We start from the raw sequence: 24737 nt of genomic DNA on the forward strand, positions 1-24737 counted from the left end.
GCAACAAGCAGTGTCACAATGGGATCTCCTCGTCTCTTTATCCAGAACATATGTCCCAGTCTGGAACTATTGGTTAGGGTTCCTTGTCCTTGGGGGGCTGAGAGAATTAAAGGTGAAGAAGAAGAAGTATCCTTGGAGTTGGGTAAAGGCCTTCTGAGACTATATTTGGTTGGAAATGTTTCCCCACCCTCTCTGCTCAGGATGGCAGACTTCCATGCGTCATCAGTGCTCCTTCCTGGAGTTCATATGCATCATTTGAAAAAGAGGGGCACTTTTATCAAACCATCAGCCCTTCTGCCACAGCCCAGTGTAATCACCTGAAGAATAGAGGAGATTATTTGGCATCTGTTACTGCACCCTTGCTTCTCTGCCTTTTAGCTGGAAGGACAGATCGACTTTCTGTCTTTCTTAATGGGAAATGAATCCATCTTAGGATGGTGACAACCTAAGAGATAATTTCTTCTAGGTAGAGAAATGTCAGTGTGAATAGCATCTATAAAATTGCCATTTGTCCCGGGGGTGTGAAGGAGTCTGAGGATGCCTGGGGGATGTGACCTGGAGTCAACCAACCTTCAATCCATCTCCATCCCAAAGCCCTCTGCTCTCGTCTAGCCGGAGGTACCAATCTGGGCAGTAGTCTGTCTGGCGTTTCTAAGGCAACTTTCCTTCCCTACCCTCCCACATTTAGCCTTAGTTCTAAGTGCTGGGAACATAAGGGACATGGCAGCTGCCCACTGGGAGGTGTCCTTTTGTCAATTAGGACCTTAATTTCCTTCTAGCTCTTTTCTTTAGTCTCTTTTTAAAGTTAGATCATATCTCTTTTCAAAGGGCAGAAACCCCCAGCTGTCTGCTTTGGATTTTCAAATATTTCAAGTGATGTCTAAAGATGTGTATTACATTATCCTGGAGGCCACAGATAAGCAGGATGGGTATCTTGGATGGAAAAGCTCATAATCCAACTAGACTATAAACCCCTTGGTTTTCTGGTTTACCCAAGGGGCAGTTCTAATATCCAGTCTGGGCTGGTCCCCATATTTACCTATAAAAGGAATGAAAAGATAGGCTAAATGATGTCTAAGAGCCCTGCTCACAAGATGTTTTGAAATGTCCTCTTAAACCACATGCTATTTGGGAACCATAAAAGCTTGTGGTCTGTAATCCACATGAGCCACAGACAATTACCACGTGGCAATGTTATGGACATCCAGCTCAGAACCAAAACTGCGAAAAGCAGGTGGACAGTATCAAGTCCATAATGTTCTGAAGAGCTTACATAATGGGGCACACTGTGTCCTACTGACACTTGTTTCAAAAATAGCCTTCTTAGTGATACACAGTGCCCCAAACATCAACCTTGATTTGATTTTCTCTAGAGAAAATAAAAACCCACTTAGGAACCATCTGAAAAGGGACTGATTGGCTTCTTTCTTCTTCAACAAATTTAATTCATTTTGACTCTTTCTTGAGACTTTATGGCAGAAATCTCCTTTGCAAAGCTTTTTTTTTCATCTCTGCCTTTCAGTTTTTTTCCTACTCTGATTTGTTTTACATACTAAAAGCATAAGAGAAAATATCCTAAAGATAAAGCTGTGGCTACCTGTGTAGTTTTCATGTTCATTGCATGAAATAGTTCCACGTTCTGTCCTTTTGCTTTTTGAGCACTTGGGGAAATTACTGAGGTTTTTCTGCCCTTCTTTTCTTAAGCAACTTGTGAGCCACAAGCGGCCAGGCCTCCCAGAAATGAATGCCTGTGTTGTCACTTTTGTCCATTTCTATGAATGACAGAGGAGTTGAAAATTCCCAATGCTGAAAGATTAAAAGTTCTAAATGAAGATGGAGACACACTTAGTTTATGAGATCATCCTCCCTAACAGAGAGGTCTCACGCCAAGCATGGTAAAAACATCCATTTTTCATAGGCACCAGTTTTAGAGGGAAGTGGAATTTGGCAGTCTGCTCAGATGGGCTGGTTGGCTGTCAGTTCCCAGGAATCACCTTGTATTATAGTCCCAGAAAGCATCAGAAACTTGTTCTAGGTTAGGAGACGGAGGAGTACATTTCTATAAGAGCCTTCTCTGGCTCTTTTGTCTTTAGTAGAAAGAACTGGAGGGAAAACTGGGATGTCTCCTTCAGAAGAAGTTTTCCTCATTCAGCAGTAGTGAGCTGGTTTCTAAATTACTAAACAAGGGGATCTCTCATTCTCAAGCTCCTTCACTCACACATGCATAAATTGGAGAGGAAGGAAGGAAAGGAAGGAGACTGGGTGGGCACAGTACAGAGGACATACCAGAGAAGGAACCAAAACCCAGTGAGAAAGCTGGTCTTTGTCTAAAAAGCATCAGAAAATCTGCCTTGCTCTACATCATTGTGTCTCACGTCCTGCTCAAAGCCAGGAGGGCATTGTGCTATTTACAGTGTGTGGCAGGTTTTCTGTGGAGACACTAGAGATCTCTGGCTATGAAGTGATGATGGGCTGGTAGCTCTCACGTCAGTGACTCCCACCCGGTAGAAACTGACACCTTAAATTCCTTGCCAAACTTCTGTTTCCAAACACTCTTCTTCCATAATGCCTAAGGTACCAAGGGCCTTAGGAATAAATTTCAACTGTCTTTTAGGATGGGATGGGTCTGAAACAATACTTTGGCTGTTGGACAATATAGGCAATAGTTAAAGAACATGGACTTCATTGTCAGAGACAGTTGTCAAATCATTGTGTCACTACAAGCTGTTTGGCCTTGGCATGAGACTTCCCCTCTCTAGGCTTCAGCTTTCTCATGTGAAGAATGATGTTAATAATGGCACCTCCCTTGGAGGTACATTGTGAGGATTAAGCTACATAATGCCTGTAAAGCACTTAGCACAGTGTCTGGCCACCAGTAACTATGCAACAAATGGTAGCTAATAATAATAATATTAGAGGATCACCTCCTACAATGAACTCAAGTTCATGAATATTGGCTGAGTGTTAGTGCATGCCAGGCATTCATTCATTAGAGCAAACAGTGAGTATCTACTGTGTATCAGGTAATGTGCTCAGAGCAGGGAAGAGCTGTGGACAAGACAGGACCTCTTGAAGCCTGAGTGTTAGGGAGATGAGGGACAGGAAAGAGAGGAAGACTTGATCACCAACTCTTAAAGTAAGAGGACAGAGCTTTGTGAACATGGTTCAGAGCTTCTTGGAGTCCCCAGAAAGCACAACAGGTGCTCTGTCCCTTGTTAAGTCCCCTCTCTCTGGCATTACAAGTTCTTCTCTTTCCCATAGCTGGGTTCACTTGAATCTCATCTGTAACTCAGTCCTGTTCCAGTTCCCAGACCAACCTTGACCCAAGACAGGAGATAACTGGCTCCAGCCCAATGGTTTTGGAGGCTAAGGTTCCAACTGCCTTGCTGCTTGTCTGACTGGAGGATGGGGATGGTGCCCTAGTTTTGACACTTGAGGTCCAGTCTCATTAGAAGCCTGAATTCCCTTTCCGTGCTCTTATTTTTAGCAATGAGCTTCTGCCTTCGTGCTTGTTCCTGAAGACCTGTTCCAGAAACTTATTTAGTGACCCCAGGACTCTCATGATTGGAGAGCTCTGCCTATTCTTGCTGATTCCCATCTCAAGCACTGGAATCCTTATCTTAAACCTTAGTCCAATAGAGAACTTGGATGTTTGCCTTTTGTCAGGTTCTTCTCGGGATATCTACCCCCTAGATTCTTCTGTTCTTCTCTAACCTGTTGTCCAGACAGGGACTGGTCATTAAAACAAATGAGCAAAGCAAATGAACTTTGTTAGAACTAAGCCTTTGCTGCCACTACCTGCACCGTGTTAGTTCTCTAGTGACCGGTTCACCCATTGAACAGTTCTTATGCCCAGTTCTGCTTGTCTCCATAAGCCTCACTGGACAGCCCAAGATCTGACATCCCTAGTCAGAGGCCAAATCCTTTTAAAGCTAAGCCACTGAGGAGCTCTGAAGATGTGCTGTACTCCTTTAACAGCCCTAATTATCAGCATACTTCTTTTGTACTTGGCCCATGGGCAAGCCCTTGGCAGAGCCATTCTGTTCATTCATTAATTCATCTAACAAATATTTGTTGAACTTCCATTATGTGCCGGGCTCTATATATTGAAGTGTATCAGGTATGGCTTCTGTCCTTAGTTCAGAGTCTAGTTGGGGCAGTTGAACTTGTAAACAGATCATTATGACACAGGTTCAAAAGCACTATAAGAAAGCAGAAACTATAAGGAAGCAAAACGCATGGACACCTCACCACAGTGCGGGTGGGTAATGGAATTAGGGAAGGCTTCCTGTAAGAGGTGGCACCTCTGAGTTATGGAAGACAGAGAGGTGATATTGTACAGCTAAGAGAGGCAAAGGCATTTCCAGGCATGCCCTAAGTGAGAGCTGGGCACCTTCAGGGAATAACACATACTTTGCTATAGCTGAACCATTGAGTGTGAAGGGAAAAGAGTACCAGATAAAGCCAGAGAGGTAGGTGGGTGCCAGACTATGGAGTGCCATATTTGCCATGCTGAAGATTTTGAATTTTATCTGATTTTTGAAGTGGCAAACAATAACATGGAGATCTGATTTGTGAGCATAAGGGCAGAGACGGGAAAACCAGTTAAAGACTGACAAATGGTAAAAACCTTAACTAGGATGGTAATGGCAGGAATGAAGAGTATGTCTGGATTTGAGAGACATAAGAGTAGAATTGATAGGACAAGCATTGATAGGGGAGCATTGAGGAAACATGGCCAGGTGATTCTGCTGCCTGAGACAGGGAACACAGAGGAACAAATTTTCAATGGAGGGCAGGCTGTATTTAATGTTGACAAGTGGGCAGACTGTATTAAATGTTGCCAAGTAAAGTTCCCCAATTTTACTTTCCTTTTAGTAAAATAATCCTGTTGCACAAAGAATGCTGTTGATAACCTACCTTTATAGAATTCAACTGTAGAAGAAAACATTTATCTTACAGACCATATGAAAAGTACAATTAGGTAAGTACTGCACTTGAAAATTAAATCCTTTATCTTTGTTCATTGGAAATCATGGGAGTAAATTAAAATAAAATCGAAAAAAACTCACCCCATAGACAAGTTCCCCAACCATGCCATTCCATATTTTAGTCTCCGGATCCCTTGCACCGTATTTCCCATCGCCAACGATGGACAACTTGTATTTGATCCTTACGTGTTTGGCTATTTCATAGGCTAAGTCTACACAATAGCCTTCATACCGCTCATTTCCTTCCAGTTGCTCATGGTTCTTCTTGTACATTACATATGGTGATTCCTTTGGGACCAGAAGGAAGATCAATTACCCCTAAACAGTTTTCTAAGAGATGATAAATGTAATATGAAGGTTCTTTTTCCCCCCCATGGCTCCTGTGGTTTGGTGTGCCACAAGAGCCTTTAAAAACATTTGCTTAGTAAATGAAGAGCCTCAATTGACTATTTGTTGGGCTACATATTCCTCAGAGTCCTTAGCTGATGTTTTAAGGAAGTAGAGAAGGATTTAAGTTCTTTCTGAGCATTTGAAAAGACCAGTTTCCACCTGTAAAGCCTTGATTTAGTTAAATTAGGTAGAGGTATTTCCCTTCATCCTATGAAGGTGAACTGCCTTTGATTTCTCAGTATTTACCCTGTAGGAACTACAGCCAGTTCAGGCAAGACCTAGGGAAGAAGCACTGTGATCTTTGTGAGGTCAAGGTCTGTGCTCATTCATTTTTTGATCCTCAGGGCCTAGTACAGAACCTAGGACAAAGTGAGGGTTTGATATATAGGTTTAAATGAAAGGCAAACTAAAGCCAAATACCCAGTTAATCACAGTTTCAGACCTAGTAGCATACTCTTTTTAACCCGAGAACTCCACGTAGTACTTCACTCTATAAAAATAGATTTTTAAACTAACCAAGAATATGATCTCACATTTCAATACTGCTTTGAATTTTGCAGAAAAGTTTTACATGGTGAGTATTGTCTTGAAATGCTCTTATGACATAGTTAGGACATGATGATTATACCCATTCTATAAATTAAAAACACACACACATAACCCAAGGCTTAGAGAGGTTGTGACTCACACGGTCAAACACAGGTTAGTGGTAGACCTCATATTAGAACCTTAATCTACTCTCTCCTCCACATAGTGCTATCTCCCCAATAGTGAAAAATTAGATTTCAAGTTCAGATGAAGTATCAGTCCTATACTTGGGGGTGGGGAGTAAAGAGGAGAATGATATCTAAAACTGTTCCAGAAAGCAGAGAGTCTTGCTGTGCAGAAAGCCCACCGGCCTTCTCTCCATACCTACCAGAATGGTAGTCACTACTATGGTCCGGTTCTCTGAGGATGCACTGTCATTGCTGAGCTGCTGATCCGAGAAAGGCACAAACCTTTCATACTCATTCCAGTAACCAGCCTAAAAAGAGCAGACATTTGACCTGGTTGCCTATTTTTCACTCAAAACGTACCACATAAATACTAGTGCTGTTGTGGGATGAAACTTCTTTCTCAGTTGCTGAGCTTTACAAGGACTGAAGTCCCATCTCCCCTTGGTCTTGCCTCCCCCCCGCCAGCTCCCCAACAGTGAAATATGCCTGTTCCTTCATCCCCCCTTGGGGGGGTGTTCCCATCCCCATCTCACTTTTATTTATACTTAGTAAAATAATTTGGCCCACTGTAGGACCATCAACCCTTAAAAAAAAAAACTTATCTAGCAGAAAAATACTTTGTTTTGAATGTAAGAGGCCAATCCTTTTAAAGCTACAGCCCTGAGGAGCTCTGAAGATGTGCTGTACCCTTTTAAAAGCACATCTTTGTGCTGTGGGGGTGGGAAACCAGTAAATATCCTGTAGAAATGACACAAGATTGATATTCTGTGGTTTTATGAAATGGCTACTAAATTACCATTTTATGCCTAACTCAACTAACAGCATGATAGAAGTGAGGTGGACGTTATAAAATTTAGTTGTAGAGAAAAGTCCTTTGTCCAGAGTTCTTTTGGTAGGTGAGTTGGCAACATGGAGAGACACCTACTTTCCAATTTTTTTTTTGCTAAAACTGTATGTGCCTTGACAGCTTCTGTTTAAGCAACATGCTGAAAAATTTGTGATTCCACCTTCTATTGTAGGAACCCGTTAATAACTCTTGAGCCTATCACTTTATAGGAACAGCCTCAGAGGGAAATACTCCTTTTAAAATGTGTAGATGGAATACTTTGATTACAAAGTAACTCTGCATCATAGCTACACTATTCACTGAATGGAAAGGCAAAAATGATGTGTAGGAATTTGTTTTGTGTATGTTTCCGAACATCTGATTTCTTATATCTGACTGCTGTCACCTTCTGAAAGACTTTTTCTTTGGACCTTTTTGGTTACTTACTTTTCGAGAGCCAGTGACTTTCATTTCATATACATCAATAGTATAATTTGTCCTACGACCGTAAGTGTCAAATTGGATGTTTCCAGTCATTCCTTGTACTTGTACCTGGTAGAAGGGGAAAATGTAAAATTTAAAAATAGCACACCATCATTGCCTTCTGGGTCTCTGGGATGACATCCACTGACAGAATTTAGAATGTTGGAAAACTTTTTTTAAAATTGAAGTATCATTGACACACAATCTTATATTGGTTTCAAGTATACAACACAGTGGTTCATTGGTTGCCCACATTGTTACCCACATTATTAAATCCTCACCCTGACTAGTGCAGTTACTATCTGTCAATTTAGAAAGATGTTACAGAATCACTATATTCTGTTACAGAATGACTATGTTCACCATACTGTACTACCATTCCCGTGACCATGTTGGAGAACTTTTATCTTGAGTCATTGAGCTATATTCACTTGATCAAGTCTATATAGCTCTTCATTTCCACCCCAATATTTTCTACATATGGCTTTTAGTTATGAGGCTTCAAATAGGTAGGTGTGATAGGGAGTTACCTCTGTGATACAGTGAGGGCCCTACCACTGCTTTCTCAAGGGCCTGAAATTTCAACCATTACTCTCTTCTTTAGGGAGTAGCCTGAAGAGTTTTCTTAATTGGGGTAATGCAGTCTTCTAAGCTAGGAGTTCTTTGGGGGCTGTGGCTGTCTGTGTCTTAGTTTAGTATTCCCAACATAAATAAACTGGTTTCAGTAACAGGGGCTCTGGAGTTCCTGGATTCATGTCCTAGCTTCATCACTTACCAAGTGTATGGCCTTGGGAATATTCCTTAATGTTTTTGTACTTCAGTGTCCTAACCTGTAAAATGGGAAATCCTAGCAGTACCGATCCCTCAGAGGTTTTGGAAGATTAAATGAATTATACATTAAATAAACATATAATGTTTAGAACAGTGCCTGGCATGTAGTGTGCATTGCAATATATACTTGGCTATGCTGAATTATTAACTGAAATGAATTTAGTTCTGTTTCTTGAGAGTGTTACACATTTACCAGCTACCACAGTAATAGGGATGGTTTTTCTTCTTATTTAACCTATGCCCAACTAGAGACAGGTGGCAGAAATCTAGGCCATAGAGGGATAATCCATAGACTGATGAAGTCTATTGAGTCTAACGAATCAGGAGTGTTGGAGTATTGGATGAGAGAGTTACTGGAATAGTCTGGACACCTATTTGGGATGCCAAATGTAGATTCATGTATGCCACATTTTTTCCACAGTCTGGGCCCAGTATTATGAACTAATAAAAGGCCATCTGTGCTGGAGAGATTTCCTTATCTATTTTAGAGTTCAGGACATTGCATGAAAGACCCTCTATAAATATAAGTCATTACTGTTCAGTTCAACCCACTTGAGTTACTCATCTGGTGAGCAGGGGGTCAAGGAATTTGCTTCAAATAAAAGGAATCTGTTTCATTTTCCTAGAGTGAAGGGATGGAATGCTTTTTCTTTACTTATAGGAAGTGACAAGCTATTAAGAAGTCAGTGGTGGTAATAGGCTTGCACTGCAGAAGGGAAATTGATGTCAAATATTAGGGAGCATCGTTTTAAAGGGAAGGAGGCTTCTTCACCACCAATAGAAAGCTGGAATTCTCACTGAAGGAGGAATGCTCCAGTGTGAAGCATTGTTGTCAGCTTAGGCTTACAGAGAAAGTGATGTCACACTTCTAATTAAAGAAAAGGTTCTTTGTTGAGATAGAAATTTCTTACCCAGTAGGATGGGTCTGCTGCATACTGTGATGCATGGGGGTCCTTTACATTCTATTTTGAGCCTGGATTTCTAGGGGAGGAGGTAAGTATGGCAGACACACTCCCATAGGAATTTATTAAGGAAGTCATCCATTACTGAATATAGCAAATATTTCAAGGCTCATTGACAATTGTATATTTCTAAAGATCCAGCCTATTTGAACATGATATAGAAACTGGGCAGCAGTCTAGGCATGTTTGAGAGATTCCAGACCCCATGATTAAAATTTCTGGTGAGCAGAAGTAGAAGTGGACTACCACTCAGAGAGAAGTCTATTTTTAATGATGTGAATGTCAGTGACAGTTTCCCTCCATCCCTTCTGGGATCCTTTGTTCAATCGTCCCTGTCCCTCAACTCCAGTCTGTATTAGGCACGTCCCCTTTGGGTTGCCACTGCACCCTCTGTAGGACTGAACCACGGCAGTTTAGTATTCTGTTTTTCCATCTTCCCTACTAGACTGGGAGCCTCTCAAAGTGAGGGACATTCTTTTTCAGTGTTCTCAGCAACTAATACCGAGTCTGGGATCAAGCAGGTGCTTAATGTTACTGAATCAGTGGACAAGTCTCAACGATTGAGAATTGTGACATATTTCAGTAGACCAAGCCGAGATGGCACTATCTGAAGTTTGTGAGGTGAATGATCACCCAATTTGCAAATGGCTTTAAGGTCTTTAAAAACATCTGTTTACATATTCACAATTGAAATGTGAGCTCCCATCATCTTATTTCATGTTTGCATACTGAGCTCGAGCCTGATACGTAGTCGTTGGTGCTTAATAAATATTTACTGAATGAATGGTGTGCTCATTTACTCATTAAAGTAGGCCCCTTAGGAGCCTCTATCAGACAATGATTTTGTTTGCCAGATTTCTTTGAAGGAACAGAATGATTTATTGAGGGACAACTATGTGCTTGTTATAATGAGTGATGCTTTACATTATGCCTTCTCACTTTTAATGAACTCAAATGAAATGGGATTTCTTTTAATGTAATAAAACCTTTAGTACTTTAGATCAACCTCCCTTGCAATACCTCTGAATAGTGGAATTGTACTAAGCCTTTATCATATACTTTTGGAGAAGGTCCACAGTTTCCAGCCTCTGTGGAGCAATAGGAAGAGGTTGGTCTGTAGAAAACGGTCCAGCATCCTTTTGATTGAATGTTTGGTCACTAGGGCCTGGAGAGGAACGTTGCTTACCTGGCTTATAGTTTGAGCTTTATCAATGGCTTGGACATGAGAAGCTCTTTGTGCAATAGTGTGATCAACCTGATTTTTTCCTAGAATTTCTTTCCTTCATTCTGGTAGCCAGTTTTCTACTTGGAGTCAATTGGAGAGGCTGGCACTTTCCCCTGGAGGTTTTGTTGGTAAAAACTCCTTTTGATTCACTGGGAGGGAGTTTTGTATTTCACTCATCATTATGTTTCACCTGACAATACAAATCTTGTAATGCTATGATAGTTGAATTTAGTTAACTGCTCTTCAAAATGGTGCTGTGCTACCTCCATAAAACTACACTTCGGGCATTTGTTAGGGAACTAACATAATGACATAAAAATCTGCGTGATGGGAGAATGAGTCATATCTCTTTCTTGGAGAAAGACATGGGGCTACTAATGCCTTTTGATTGAATACTTCCAATGTGGCAAGTTTAAGGTAGCAGTTTGTCGAGCTCTAAGGAAGAATGTGCTAGTTTTAGATTTCTAGGTGTTGATGCATAAATATCCATGCTCATCTTTCAGCACACTCTGACATTCTATGTGTAGATTCTGTTCCCTTCCCTTTTAGTATGTTTTTCCTCAAGACTGAGGTCTCATTCTAATCCCCTTGTCCCCTGACTGAGCCACTGGGGTTTTTACCATTTTCAGAGCTCGCTCGATATCAATTCCTTGACTCCAGGGCACAGCAGGATTTGCTAAGCAGTCTCCAGCACTGCCTCTCCGGGACACGTCCACGCGCTGTCTCCTCAGATAGCGGAATGCTTCTGCTATGACCAGTATGGCGTCGTGCGTCAGGGCAGACGTATACTGAAATGGAGGCATGGCAAACAAGTTATTGTGACAAACGACGCCCTCAAAACTTGCCCTCTCCTTGTAATTTTCATTCACCTCCATCTCCTGCTCTGCGAGGTCACCCTCTTAATTATCTGGATCAACAGAGCTCCCTGGGCAAGGCGGACTTTGATTCATTCCAGAAGGGTGCCTCTTACCTCTTGTGTGCACGTGTTAAGATTATTAAGATCAAATTGCTCAAGGGACTCTCTTCCTCTCAACACTCATATTGAGTGACTCACTACTAAAAGTCCAGGGCCTTGAGAGAGAAAGAAATATGTGTGAAGTTAAAAGGATGGTGTACGCAGATTGGAGAGGAAACACCATATCCTAAAGCAAGACTGGGTTATTGCTGTTTGTAATAGAAAATTCAGATCTGGTGTTTATTTAGGGGAAAACGGAAATAGCTAAGTTAGACAGCTTGAAATTAATTTGGAAGGAAACATTAATCATTTCTGTCTGGACCACGTTTCTGGAGAACTAGGACCTCTGGCCAGCAATAAATCAGTGTTTGTTTCCTGGGGGGAGCAAAACCCAAAGCTGGTTTTCAATTGTAGAAAATTACAATTGTTATTGAGTTTTAAATCTGATAACATTGATAATTCATAGGCAGTACTGCATGATGCTCCCTCTTACAGGCAAGAACCCTTATTTTCTATGCCTTGGATATATTGACATGCTTTATTAGGGGATGAGGCCAGTCACTTAATGCAAGGGATTTGATTATGTGCAATTTGACACGGCAGATGCCTTTTTATTAAATGAATCAATAAAGTATGATTAAAATAAACTGGCTTCTATTTTGCAGGGGTGACAAATACCGGTAGAATAGAGAATTATGTTGATGTTTTTTTTTTTTCATGAAGCAAAATGTCCTAGGGGGAGTTTTCTCTCTCTCTAGTATGTCCATATGCAATTGGGAGTGAGTACATTGTCATCTTTACAACAATCATTTTACTTTTCTGACTCTTCTCATGTTACTTTTCTTTTAGGAGCAAATCATCAAGTATGACTGAACAGAGGACATACGTTCTTTCATGAAAAAAAAAATCCCTTTGTGTCTGTTCATCCTAGCACTATATGAAGCCAGCACGGTGGTGGGTTTTTTCAGCTGACTGCATAAATTGTCAGTGATCTTCATGTAGTCCTTTCTAAGCCATGCCAAAAGAGCGAGTTAATTTTCCACTTTTTCAGCTTCCACTTACCAATGTGTGAGCATGTCAAAAAAAAAGAAAAAAGCCCCAAAAGGAAACATTCATAAAATATAGAATAAATGAAGCATCAGGATGTTAATCTCTAGACAATTTTATTTCCTAATCAAAAATATTGTATATCAATTTCTAAAGTGGGCTTTTGTCTGATTGATAAAGAGCAAGGGTACATAATGACTAGTACTAAGCAAAAGTAGTCTGCAAGTTGTAACCATTTATTTAAATATCCCATTTTCCTAAGTTATTTCAAGGGTTGTACTTATACTCCTGAACAGTTCTTCTCAGCAAGTTCTGAGGACTTTACATTATACGTACCATGAGTTCTCAATGAATAATCCAGTGCTGAGATTGTCCTTCTCATTTGTACAACCTCTGCGGCTTCAGAGAAGGCATGAACTACTCTATAGTACCCTTTTCACACTTTTACCCTTGTCCATTTTTTGTGCCTAATGGTGCCAGACACATTGTAGGTACCCCCTAAAATGTTCAATAAATGATTTCTCTCCTCTACCTCTTATCTGCTAAATTTAAGGATGGCAAAGTAGCAGATAGGTAAATTTATGAAAATCTAAATTTGTATAAGCTCACCTAAATGTAGTGGGTAGATTTAGTACACAAAAAAGATTCAAATTGTCAGGGAAATGCAAATCAAAACCATAGTGAAATATGACCTTACAACTGTTAAAATGACTGTATCAAAAAGACAAGAAAAGACAGGTGTTGGTGAGGATATGGAGAAAAGGGAACTCTTGTGGGAACAGAAATTAGTTTGGCCACTATGGAGGTTCCTCAAAATATTAAAAGTAGAACTACCATATGGTCCAGCAATTCCACTTCTGTGGATTTATCCAAAGGAAACAAAATTGCTATCTCAAAAAGATATCTGCACCCCATGTTATTTGCAGCATTATTCACAGTAACCATGACATGGAAATGAACTGAGTGTCCATCAACAGATGAATGGATAAAGAAAATGTGTGTATATACAATGGAATATTATTCACCCATAAAAAGGAAATCCTGCCATTTGAGACAACATGGATAGAGCTTGAGGACACTATGTTAAATGCAGTAAGTCAGAGAAATGTAAATACTGTATGATCTCACTTATATGTGGAATCTAAAAAAAAAACTGAACTCATAGAAATAGAACACATTGGTGGTTGCCAGAGGCTGGAGCTAGAGGAAATGGGTAGAGGTGGTCAGTGGTCAGAAGGTATAAACTCTTTTGTGAATCATTATATACCTAACACTAATATAATGCCATAAATCAATTTTATCTCAAAATAAAATAATCATCTTAGGGATTGTGACCATATTTGCTAAAATATATGAGGATGCCTGATCTGACCATGGTCCAGAATGTTTAAAACAGGAGTGTCCTAGAAAAATGTGTCATGCATACTATAATCACTACTACAGAACACTACTTAACTAGTGAGTAGTTTAAATGAATGAAAACATTATGTTTAACTCTTCTAGAACATACCAATCGCATAAAGGAAGGTCCCACTTGTATTATGTTCGGATCTGACCCATTCAGAGTGGACCTGCCTAGGTGATATAGAATGTGTCTCTTCTCTGATCTGTGTCCCCATTAGTCTCCCTTATTTTATTCTTGCCCGGGAGGAAGTGAGCTTGGGTATCTTGAAACCATGAGGAAGGAAGAATTTCAAGTCAGTTTCATACTTGAATCAATGCACTGAGAGAATGGTTACTTAAAAAAATACATTTGAAGGATCCTTTGTAAAACATGAATAACTTTTCTCTAATTTATGTTTTAATTCCTGATTTTTAAATAATAGGATTTCTAGCCATAAGGGAACACATATGAAAAATGTGCACTGTAAGCATGACTTTATACTTTTAATATTCTTATCTTGATTTCATGTAAATGAGCAACTTAGGTAATTATTTTTAAAGATACTTTTGCAGGCAGGAAAACATTTCCGTTCATTACACGTATAGGCAACATACACTCGGTATTACAGCCTAATTCACTTGGGTGTACTGAGATTCATGAAGCTTATTAACACAAAGCAATCACATAAATAATGTAAAATCTAATTTTCTGTTTCAAGCTATCAATCTTCCTTGCCTATTCCCACTGCCCCCTAGCCTTTGCCTGACTCAGGTTCTTGTAATATTGTAAATTATTATGAGCATATTACAAATGAAATCCATTAAAAAATTAAGTCAATGACACTGGCTTTTAAAAGACCTCCTTTCTCAATAGCTTCTTTATTTGGGAGTTTTGTTTTCAAATGCAGCTGCAGCACCCACGGTAGCATTTTAGCATTCTTGAAACAGTTGTGAGGAAAGACCACTTGATTGCAGGATGGCCGTCAATATATATATATATAAAATAAAGGAATACTGAGAAGCTTTGAAAAGCTGGCTGACAGTTTCTGCTTGCCATGGAGCAGTCATTACCTTTAGTGGCGCATTCTTGGCTTCAGGGAATTCCCTTTCATCCAGACGTACCCAGCGCTGTATGAACTGCTGAACCATAGGGTTTTCGTTGTTGACAATCTGGAATCCTGTAATGTTTGCTCCCCCATGCATGACTCTTTCTAGCAAAATATCGGTAAAACCCTAGAAAGAGATTGAATGAGAATCATGATTGGGGGAGATTGTGAGTTCTTACCATATCTGTCGTTAGAGTGCTAAGGAGGAAATGAACTTCCTTCTCCAGAATCGCTGTTTAACAATTAAGAAAGCCCTTGGCACAATGTTGTATGTTAATTATGTCTCAATAAAAACAATAAAAGACAACAAACAAACAAACAAACAAAAACCCTGGATATGGACTAGTTCTTAGGGCACTGAGTCTCTGAAACTACAGGCATGAGGAAGAAAATACGCATCCTTCCATTTTAGTGCTGGTGTCTTTATTTAGTGTAGCTGCTGCAAGGACAGACATTGGTGTCAAGATCAAGCAAATGTTTTGGTTTGTTTCATTTACCTGTATTTTGAATCTTTCTTCATTAAGCAGAAATACAATGCTTCACGTAAATTGGCAAATGTTGGAAAAGTTTGACGCTGAGTAGAGGTATAAAAAACTTCTCTTCAGCTTAACATGCCAAACATACCAGATTGCTTCAGATTCTGGTAAGTATTTTCAACATTTGTGATTTCTAGAAATGCCAAAGAGTACAACAGACAGCTTGGTTGTATACGATGGTGCGGACCCCAGGGTATGTCTCACGTGTGTCCATAAACAAGTCTTGACATCTACTTCATAGCATCCACCATTTTCTTCTTCCCTTGATCTGGTTACTCTCTGGGGTCTCTGTCCCCTAAGGAATATCTTCAGGTTCACACCAAGCCATCTCCCCTGGGGTATCACCAGTTCCCCTGGGCATGGCTATCTTCTGGGACCCTTCTCCCAGGGATTGTGCGATTTCTGCTAGATATCTGTCTCTTACTAGCTGCTGTGGACACATTTGCATCCTCAGTGGGCTGAAGCTAACATTTATACTCACAAAGAAATGGGGAGAATCCTCCTCCTCTCTTTAGATTCTCCTCCCCACATTCTCATATAAAATTTTCAAGGATACAGAAAAAGTTGAAAGAATAGTATGGTGAACACTACGTATGGTCACTACTCATATTTCACAATTACTATTTTTCCATCCACCCATCAATCCATTTTGTTTTTTGGATGCATTTCAAAGTAGTTGTGAACATCAGTGTATTTCACACCAAAAGACTGGCATGCAGGTCATTAACTGGAGTTCAGTGTTTGTTTGCAGATTTCTTTCTTTTTCTTTTCTTTCTTGCTGTCTTCTTTTTTGAGGTAAAATTTATATCCAATGAAATGCACAAATCTTAAATGTACCACTTGATGAGTTTTGATAAATGCATATACCTGTATTACTCAAATCCCTATTCTCTAAAGTTCTCCTTTTTTGCATTCTAAGTTTTTATTGGTGTATAATAATCATGTAGAAGAGGGCGCATATCTTTAGGTATATAACCTGATCAATTTTCACAAACTGAACTCATGAACATTACTGATATCCAGAAGGACCCTCCTGTGCACCTGTCTAGTCATCACTCCGGTCCCTGCTTCTTTTACTTTTAGATTTCTTTAACATAGGCAACAAGGCAGGCAGTCTTAGAAAAAAATTTAGTGAAACAGCCTTTCCAGTTATCATTCGTGACCCCTTCCTCCTCCTCTCATACGTGTGCTATGAGTCAGTGGAGACTGGACAAGGAGCCAAATAGTTTGCATCACTGAGAATCATTCCTCCTTTCTGATAATCACAAAGGGTTTTAAAAATTAACATGAACTTGTTAGGATGAGTTTTCTCCCAAAGGCCTCCTTCACAAAAAAAACTAAGACTTGGTGTTTTCTCCCATTTGTCCCCCTTGCACTAGATCAGTAGACAGGTTGACCCATGTATAAAGCCTACCAGAGGTTCTAGTTGTGGCTTAAGCTTGTTACCCAACTCCCCACTCTCACCCCCTAAACATACATACCAATAGAGACCCTAGGATGAAACTTTAACAAATGGCTTTAATTCATTTACTGGACCAAACCATATTGGTCAGTTAATAAGTGTTATACGAGCGTATTGACCATGAGCACCCCTGCCTGCTGGTGGGGGTGAAGAGTGGGTTCTCTTGTGTTCTCCTGTGTGTTGAAAGCCTGAGCTCAAAAAGCAGAGGCCCCCTGCTTGAGAGAAAGGGGATGAGAAGGCTTCAGTCACGATCCTGGTCCCTGGGGTCAATGGCCACAGCACACACTAGGAAGCAGCCCCTCCAGTGCCCCTCAAGCTCTGATAAGCAGTGTGCTCTTGTTTATCTAGTACCCACAGCAGGTTAAAATGGCAACGCAAGATCAACACAGTGGAGGGAGAAAGGATCCCACAAATCTCACGTCTACCTTGACACATAAGAGCCAGCGTTTCAATCTCGTTACTCACCATACCATTCCATTCCAGAAAGATTTTCCCTCATTACCCTTTTCTTGGCACAGATACTTTTAAAAAGAGGGGTTCAACTCCAATTTCCTCCACCAGTCATCTCCACTTACTCCCAGGAGGCTTCACTTTGCTCCATAGGCCCCTATATTCCCACTTGGGAGACTTCTTCAATAAACATACTATAATGTTGAAATCTCTTCATAGGCATACTCTGCACCAATCTCTCCACCACACATCAACCATTACCACTGAGGATGTAGCACACGTCATACCTGAATCAGCCTGGCTGCCCTTGTGCATGAAATGTGTCCACAGGAGCACAAAACCAGCCAGAGGAAGGTCACCTCAAACTGTTCTCCTTGCCGGCAAGACCTACACAACACTAGCTCCTACTGCCTGCCGTGAAGGCTTATCTGTCCACCTGTGCAGAAAGCATTAACAGCCCCATGGACAAAATGGAGAGGGCAGAAGTGTGGAAGAAAAAGAAAGGAGGTGATAGGTATTTAGGGAGATGTTAGAGAAAGCTGTTCCAGCTAATAGGCAGGAATTGCTTAACTCTTCATGATTCTTCCATGATACCTTCTTAAAGAAGAATTTTCTTTTTGTACCAAATACTGCTGAGTTTCATGGTTCAAGTGGCCACTTACAATCCCCAACACTGTAGAAATTAAAATTGCTAGATCTTTCTTTTTGAACTGTCAGCATACTGACCTCAAGTTTGGATATAAATGCCAAATATCTCTTAACCTTCTGTAAGAAAACTAACATGAAGAAATGACCATCAAAACAGATGAAATAGGTAAACAGTTCAGAGGGGGAAGAGCAATGGTAGTAAAAAGGAAGTTAGGAGAGGGTTGGCTATGGAAGAGAAATTGCCTGGCTCTTGGTTTCCCTCTTGCCTCTGTTTTATTGTTTTAAAACATGTTCTGTTCTCTTTCACATACTTCCTTGACTTATGATCTTCCTTGACTTATGATTGGGTTAGGTCCTGATAAGCCCATTGTAATTTGAAATTATCAATAAGTTGAAAATGCATTTAACACACCTAACCTACCAAACATCATAGCTTAGTCTAGCCCACCTTAATTGTGCTCTGGACACTTACATTAGCCTACAGTTTGGCTAAATCATCTAACACAATGCCTATTTTAGAATAAAGTACCAAATGTATTGAATACTCATGTAATGAGCAATGTATTAAATGCTGTCATGAAATGTACATGTAATGTATTGAATACTGAAAGCGAAAAGCAGAATGGTTGTAAGTGTACTGGGTGTTCACCCTCACGCAGGCGTGGCTGACTGGGAGCTGTGGCTTGCTGCCCCACCCAGCATCATGAGAGAGCATCCTACCGCATGTCACCAGCCCCGGGGGGGGGTCCAAACCCAAAATTCCAAGGATGGTTTTCACTGAATATGCATTGCCTTTGCACCACTGTGAAGCTGAAAAATTCTATGTTGAACCACTGTAAGTCAGGGACCTTCGGCATCTTTATATTTTATTGTAGTTGTGCACAAGCACAAACTATGGCATTTTGAAAATTGAGGCTGGACTCCTTCCAAAGCCTCAGCAGACACTTGTTAAGCAGAGCTGACCACCAGACCTTCCACAGGAAATGATGATAGGAGCGACTTGGGAAAGAGGGGTGAATGGCAGGCAGGGTTGTGTTAGGATAGGCATCTAGCTCTCCTTTTCCTTTTAACCTTTTATTTTAAATCATAGCTCAAAAACTCTTGCTGTATTTGCTTTTTGGGACTTCTCATCCATAGTCCTTGAGTTGGGAAAATTGAGGACAAATCCCCTAAAATCTCTGTTAAGATAGTAACTGAACACATCTGGCTGCCCCAGCTTCAGTAAATGACAGTGGAAAGGAGGAAGGGGAGAGAGTGGGAGAATGGGAGATCTTAGAAGCTGGATGCTCCTGGTTTGTTTTTTTCTTGTTACCTTTTGGTGACCTTTACTTGAAGTTAGCTGCCCAATGTCTGTACTTTTGGGAATTTCGATTGCTTGTCCTCCCTAAACTTTATACAAATTATTGTAACAGAGTTGGCTATCTAGCACTCGGCTCTAACTGGAGAAAGTTAAGAAGCATGGGAATGGATGTTAGATGAGCAGCTCTAGCAAAATGGTTAGCATTTCCTAGCTCCTGGCCAATTTTTTCCTCACATTTTGATCTACAAGTGGGACTGTTTTGAGAATTGAAGTCTCTGGCTTCCCTGAAGGCTTATAAAATTGCCCACATAGATGTTACCACCCCAAAGCCATAAGGTAAAAGGGAAAGGGCAGGGGTAAGATGTAGGAACAGGTATTTTAGGAGAGAGTTTCTGGCTGAAGGAAGATTTTTTTTGCTTCCTAGTCCCCCATTTCCTCCCTTCCCATGATCAGCAGCACTTGGGGATGGCCACCCATAATGTGCTATGTGTGGAATTTAGGGTTCCTAGTAGCCCAAAACTTAAAAAAAAATGGAATGAGGCAGAATTAGGCTTTCAACAGCCAAACCTAAGAAGTAAAAGAGAAAAGAGATGGGGTTGCCAGGGGTAGGGAGTAATTGAGGAAGGCATGCATCTTACCTGTCTACCTGGCAACTGTCAAATGACTGTCCACATCTAGCTACCTCAGACTCCACCCCTAAAGCTGCCTCTTACTAGTCAGTCTTTATCATATGAACTTTTCTGGAGAGTTCCATCCTCACTCCTCCCTGACAGAAATACCCATGAGTGGGACACAGTTCCCTCAGCCAATTGGCTCTGACCACTGTCATGAAGCCTCCTGTCAGACACACTGTAACTATTCCCACGCAGGCTTCCTTCTGGGCCAGAGGCCCACCCCCATCAATACTGCTGTGAATAGAAGTGACACTGAATGACCAGACAGCAATACATGTGACTAGAGATGGATTTAAAAAATTATAGTCAGAAAATCTCTGTCTTTAGAAAAAGTATAAGTTTGCTTATTGGCTTAAATATTTAGTGATAAGTGATTCACAACTTTTTACTTTTTAATTCATACCCTTGGCTCATAACTAAATTAACATTTGGTTTAAAGTTCTTTAGATATTTTTATTTCTGACTTTTGTTTCAGGCTTTAAGTGCCTGACCTGAGCACTTTTTCCAATGACAACTACTCAGAAAAGGACAGAAGACCCCTATTCTTTTATTTAATACATGCATTTTATTGTGTCCGACTCCAAAGGAAATTTCTGGATCATGAATTCTATTTCCTCTCTGGGCTTTTAAAATCTTAAAAAATATATACTATTACAAATTATATATTTTAAAATAATATATTTTTTCCCAAAACAAAATGTGTTCCAGTAGGTTTCTTTCATATTTTTTGGGGGAAAGTGACACATTTTGCTTAAGCAGGTTGCTGTTAATAGCAACTTCTCTCTATCTCTTCGCTGAATCATAGCAGTTCTTTTTTGCTTGAAAACTGATTTCTTTTTCTGGCATCTCCCATCTAACCAAAGATACTATAATTTCTTTATTTTATTTGTCTTTTTTCCATTTTTAATTTTGAATGTTTGAGTGTGGGGATAGATAGTCATATTTCTCATATAGTTGGGCTCTGAGAATCTACCTTTTCAAGAGGATAACATTTATCATACATAGTGCCTCCACCATAAATTTGTTACATTTTGTGGCTTTCAAATCTGTAAAACAAATTCTGTTTTCTTTTGGAATTCACTTTGAATGAGACACCAGTGAGACTCCAATCAGAGCCTCCCTTACACACTAGAACCCCTTTTCTAACTGCATTCTAAGTTAACCCACCTTCTATGTGTGCCTTAAAAAGAACGTGCCCCAAAACAAAGTTATCATATTCCCTCAAAGCATGTTGTGGACTGCTGCTGATCTCTGTCCTCCTTTATTATTGCATGCCTTCCCATGATGTCTGTGTAATAAGTACGTGTGTATACCCCACAGCATCATTTCAAAGTGACTCCATAGTTCCAAATTTTCTGCTGCACTAAGGGGAATTTTAGCTGAGCCCATTTTATTATTTCATAGGGATTTTAATAACTAGAAGTGATGATCAGACGCTCAATGATTTTTGTGCGCTTAGACTAGACTTAGCCCATTCTAGTACTGCTTGCATTTCACCAGTTCTGTTTGGTTGAAATTGTTGGCTTTTTGGACTAACTGCCATGGTGGTATCTTTTCCTTTGGTGGGGCTAGTAAACTGAGTGTCCAGGCAGAGATTAAAAGAGATTAGAGAAGGTGGAGAAAGGTTGGAGGCAATCCTACAGCTCACAGATAGGGCGAGTTGAAACTCTACTTTCTCATTTCTATGTTCTAAGTATCTATACTTAACAATTTGCCTCTGGGCAACGACAGTGTTGGAAATATGGATATAATCTCCAGAAGTTATTCCTTTGAGAGGGAACTACTCATTTTGATTTGTAAATGCTGCTATATTTCATCAACTGTATCACTTCTCAATTGCCCACATCTGAATGTGACCATGACCTTCAGTATAAAACCAACCAGGACCTCTCTGCCTAAATCAGTTCGTAAGGGGACTTGTAAGCTACCCTTGATTAATTATCGAAGGGAGCTTTCACACAGATACTGGTTACACAGCTAGCATCCAAACATACATTTTCTCTGATTTGAGTGGAACCAGACAATTCAATCTTCCAAGGATTCAAATGACTTAATATTATCCTGTCTCCTTTGATTTATGCATACTGAGATTCAGTTTCCTTCTGGTAGTGTGGACAATTGAGAGTTGGAAATAATATATCTAAGGCTTACTTTTACAGCACTTATTTTCAAGGTACTATGTGGAGATTTCCTTCATATAATATTATTCTTAGGGGACAGTTTATATAGAGAGGAAAACAGAGATAAGGTAAGTTGTGTGATTTTCATTGAGTTGATGGTAGGTTATGGGTGAGAAATGGAAAAAGGTGGCTTGCCTATAGGGAAGATAAAAGCAGAATGAGGGTTGGAAGGCTGCCAAGGACAAGTATCTATCTCATGATTTGGATGAAGGCTGGCTTTACCTTCAGTGTCATTTGATTGTTCATCTGGGTGATGCTTCGATGGGGAAATGCATAATCATTGCGGTGACTCAAGTTATAAGGTTGCTAATGAGAGACACAAGTCTTTCTAGAAGCAGGTCCTTCCTCCTGGGAGGGTGTAATGTGTAGAGTTGAAGATTGCACCATATAAATTATCACTTGATTATAGGTTGTTTTTATTGTTCCCTCATTGTTTCATTCTCTAATCCAATCAGCAAACGTCCTTTGAAAGCTTCTAAGTGCTATCTGTTGAAACAGTGGTGAGCCATATCAAACTTGCCCTGACCACACAGTGCTTTAGTCCAGTGAGAATTATTGGTACAAATAAACAGATAATCACAAGGGGACATAAATGCTGTTAGTAGGAAAAATAGCCACTGATGTCTTCTTTATTAACAGCTGAATATTGAGGTATAATCTTACTAACATAAGATCCACCCATTTGACACTGACTTTTTTTAGCAAAAATCATATCATGTCCCCCCCATCCTGCCCGCCCTGCCTGAAATTCTTCAATGACTTTCTGTTGCTGTTGAGAAAAGTTAAAACTCCTTAACCAGGCCTACTAAAGCCTTACATTATCTGGACCTTGCCACTCTGCTCTAGCCAAAATTGTCTTTTGGCAGTTCAGAGAAGGTATCAAGCTCTCTTCTGCCTCAGGACCTTGGCATATGTTGTTCCTATGCACTGCGCAAACTTCCCCTGATTCTTCATATAACTGGGTCACTCTCACCATTCACATCATTGCCTCACAGTCACCTTTTCTGTAAGGCCTTCTCTGGCCACACTATGCTGAGTTTTGATTCCCCATACTCTGCCCTCTTTTCATTCCCGGTTTTGGCACTTGTTCTGTCTCCATCCCAGTTATAAGCTGTGCAAGTTTGGTCTGTCCAATATGATTACAAGGTTCTTAAGGATACCATTCTCTGTCTTCCTTTCAGGGGAATGAACAAGGTGTTGGGCACACAAGTGGTATAGAGAAAAAATGGTTTAGCATAAAGATCTTTGGAGCAGTACTACCCAAAGTGTGTGTGGACAGGTGCTGGTCTGCTGTTTGTTAGCAGTCTGAGATAATATAAAAAAATTGACAGTAAGCTGTTATAAACCCTTATGGAAATTGGACAAGGCGTAATGGTTATTGAATCTAATACTAAAAAATTGGACTTGTATATTATGTAACTTGTTTTTGTTTATTTCATGTTTTTTAGGAATTTATTTTTGTTTTAGAGGACATGATCTGGGGGTCTGGAGGAGAAACAGATTTCTTTCAGTTCATCTTGCTAGAACATTAGGTGGAAAGTGCTCTTCCTTTGTTAACTTCAGGCAGCATGGGGAGGGGAGAGGAGAGAGGGAGTGGGATGGTTGACTATAATGGGGGCATTTTTGGACAGGGAGAATGAGAGTGTCAGAGTTGGCTACTTTAAGCCAACAAGCGCCTGTGGTTTTCTAAATGCATGGTAGGAAGCTGGACTCCAGCCCGGTCTCTGCTCCTCATTCCTTTGGTGCGCTGCTGTATCCTATGTCTGTTTGGAGAAGAAAGGAAGCCCTGGGCCACCAGAGAAGTTGTGTACCCAGGGGAGGTGATTGGGCTCCTGGCCTTTGGGACCAGTGGGAGTTTTTCCCTTCAAGCCCACCTCCTTTACCTGTAGGGCCATGCTCCTGCCCACCGGGCTCTGTGTTTACATGCCATCTACGGAGGTGTCCATGATCACAACGTGGTTTTCAGCATTTGCATTTTTATAATTTAGAACATTAAAAATGGAAGAACAAAAAAAGGGAAGGAGTAGAGAGCAGAAGAACACCTGGAAGGGGAAGGGAGCAGAAGGGAACAATTGTTACTGGCAAGAAGACCAGTATGTCTCAGTCACATTTGCACTGGTTTTCTCTCTGAATAAAGTGGGCCCTTCTCTGTTTCAAGTATGTTCCAATGTATGGTACGCTGCAGAGATCCCGTTTGCCAGCATAGGCTACTCTCAGCTGCCTCTTTTGGGTTCTGTTTTATGAATAATGCCTTTGTTTTAGTAAAAATTTGGAAAATTTAGATGTTAATCTGGTACAGTCCTCACCATTATTTCCTGGCACACTAATAATATGGAAGGTGCAGATGGGGTGGGAAAAAGGGATGAGAGAAAGTAGGGAGATGAAAGAACGCAGAAGAGAGGAGGAGTGTGTGTGTATGTGTGTGTGTGTGAGGGGAGAGAGAGAGAGAGAGAGAGAGAGAGAGAGAGAGAGAGAGAGAGAGAGAGAGAGAGAGGAAGGGAAGGAGGGAGAGGGAATGTGGCAGGAGAGAACAGGGTGATAGAGATGTAACTGGCGCCTGTTATGATGCACT

General features: G+C 40.5%; 1 protein-coding gene across 7 annotated transcripts in view; it reads right to left on the reverse strand.

Moving 5' to 3' along the window:
- The window catches only part of GRIA3 (glutamate ionotropic receptor AMPA type subunit 3), a 260360-nt gene that overhangs the window by 77706 nt on the left and 157917 nt on the right, over nt 1-24737 (reverse strand). For all 7 annotated transcript variants that reach the window (XR_005023809.2, XM_036880848.2, XM_036880847.2 and 4 more), the window contains 5 exons: nt 14881-15042; nt 11045-11212; nt 7371-7475; nt 6298-6405; nt 5073-5279 (listed from right to left, as the gene is read on the reverse strand). Coding sequence is in view for 6 of the 7 variants with exons in the window: in XM_036880848.2 (XP_036736743.1) it covers nt 5073-5279; nt 6298-6405; nt 7371-7475; nt 11045-11212; nt 14881-15042 (750 nt within the window). In the remaining variant the exon portion in view is untranslated. The remainder of the gene's footprint in view (nt 1-5072; nt 5280-6297; nt 6406-7370; nt 7476-11044; nt 11213-14880; nt 15043-24737) is intronic.

The sequence above is a fragment of the Manis pentadactyla genome, chromosome X (assembly GCF_030020395.1).
Source record: "Manis pentadactyla isolate mManPen7 chromosome X, mManPen7.hap1, whole genome shotgun sequence".
Classification (NCBI taxonomy): Eukaryota; Metazoa; Chordata; class Mammalia; order Pholidota; family Manidae; genus Manis; species Manis pentadactyla.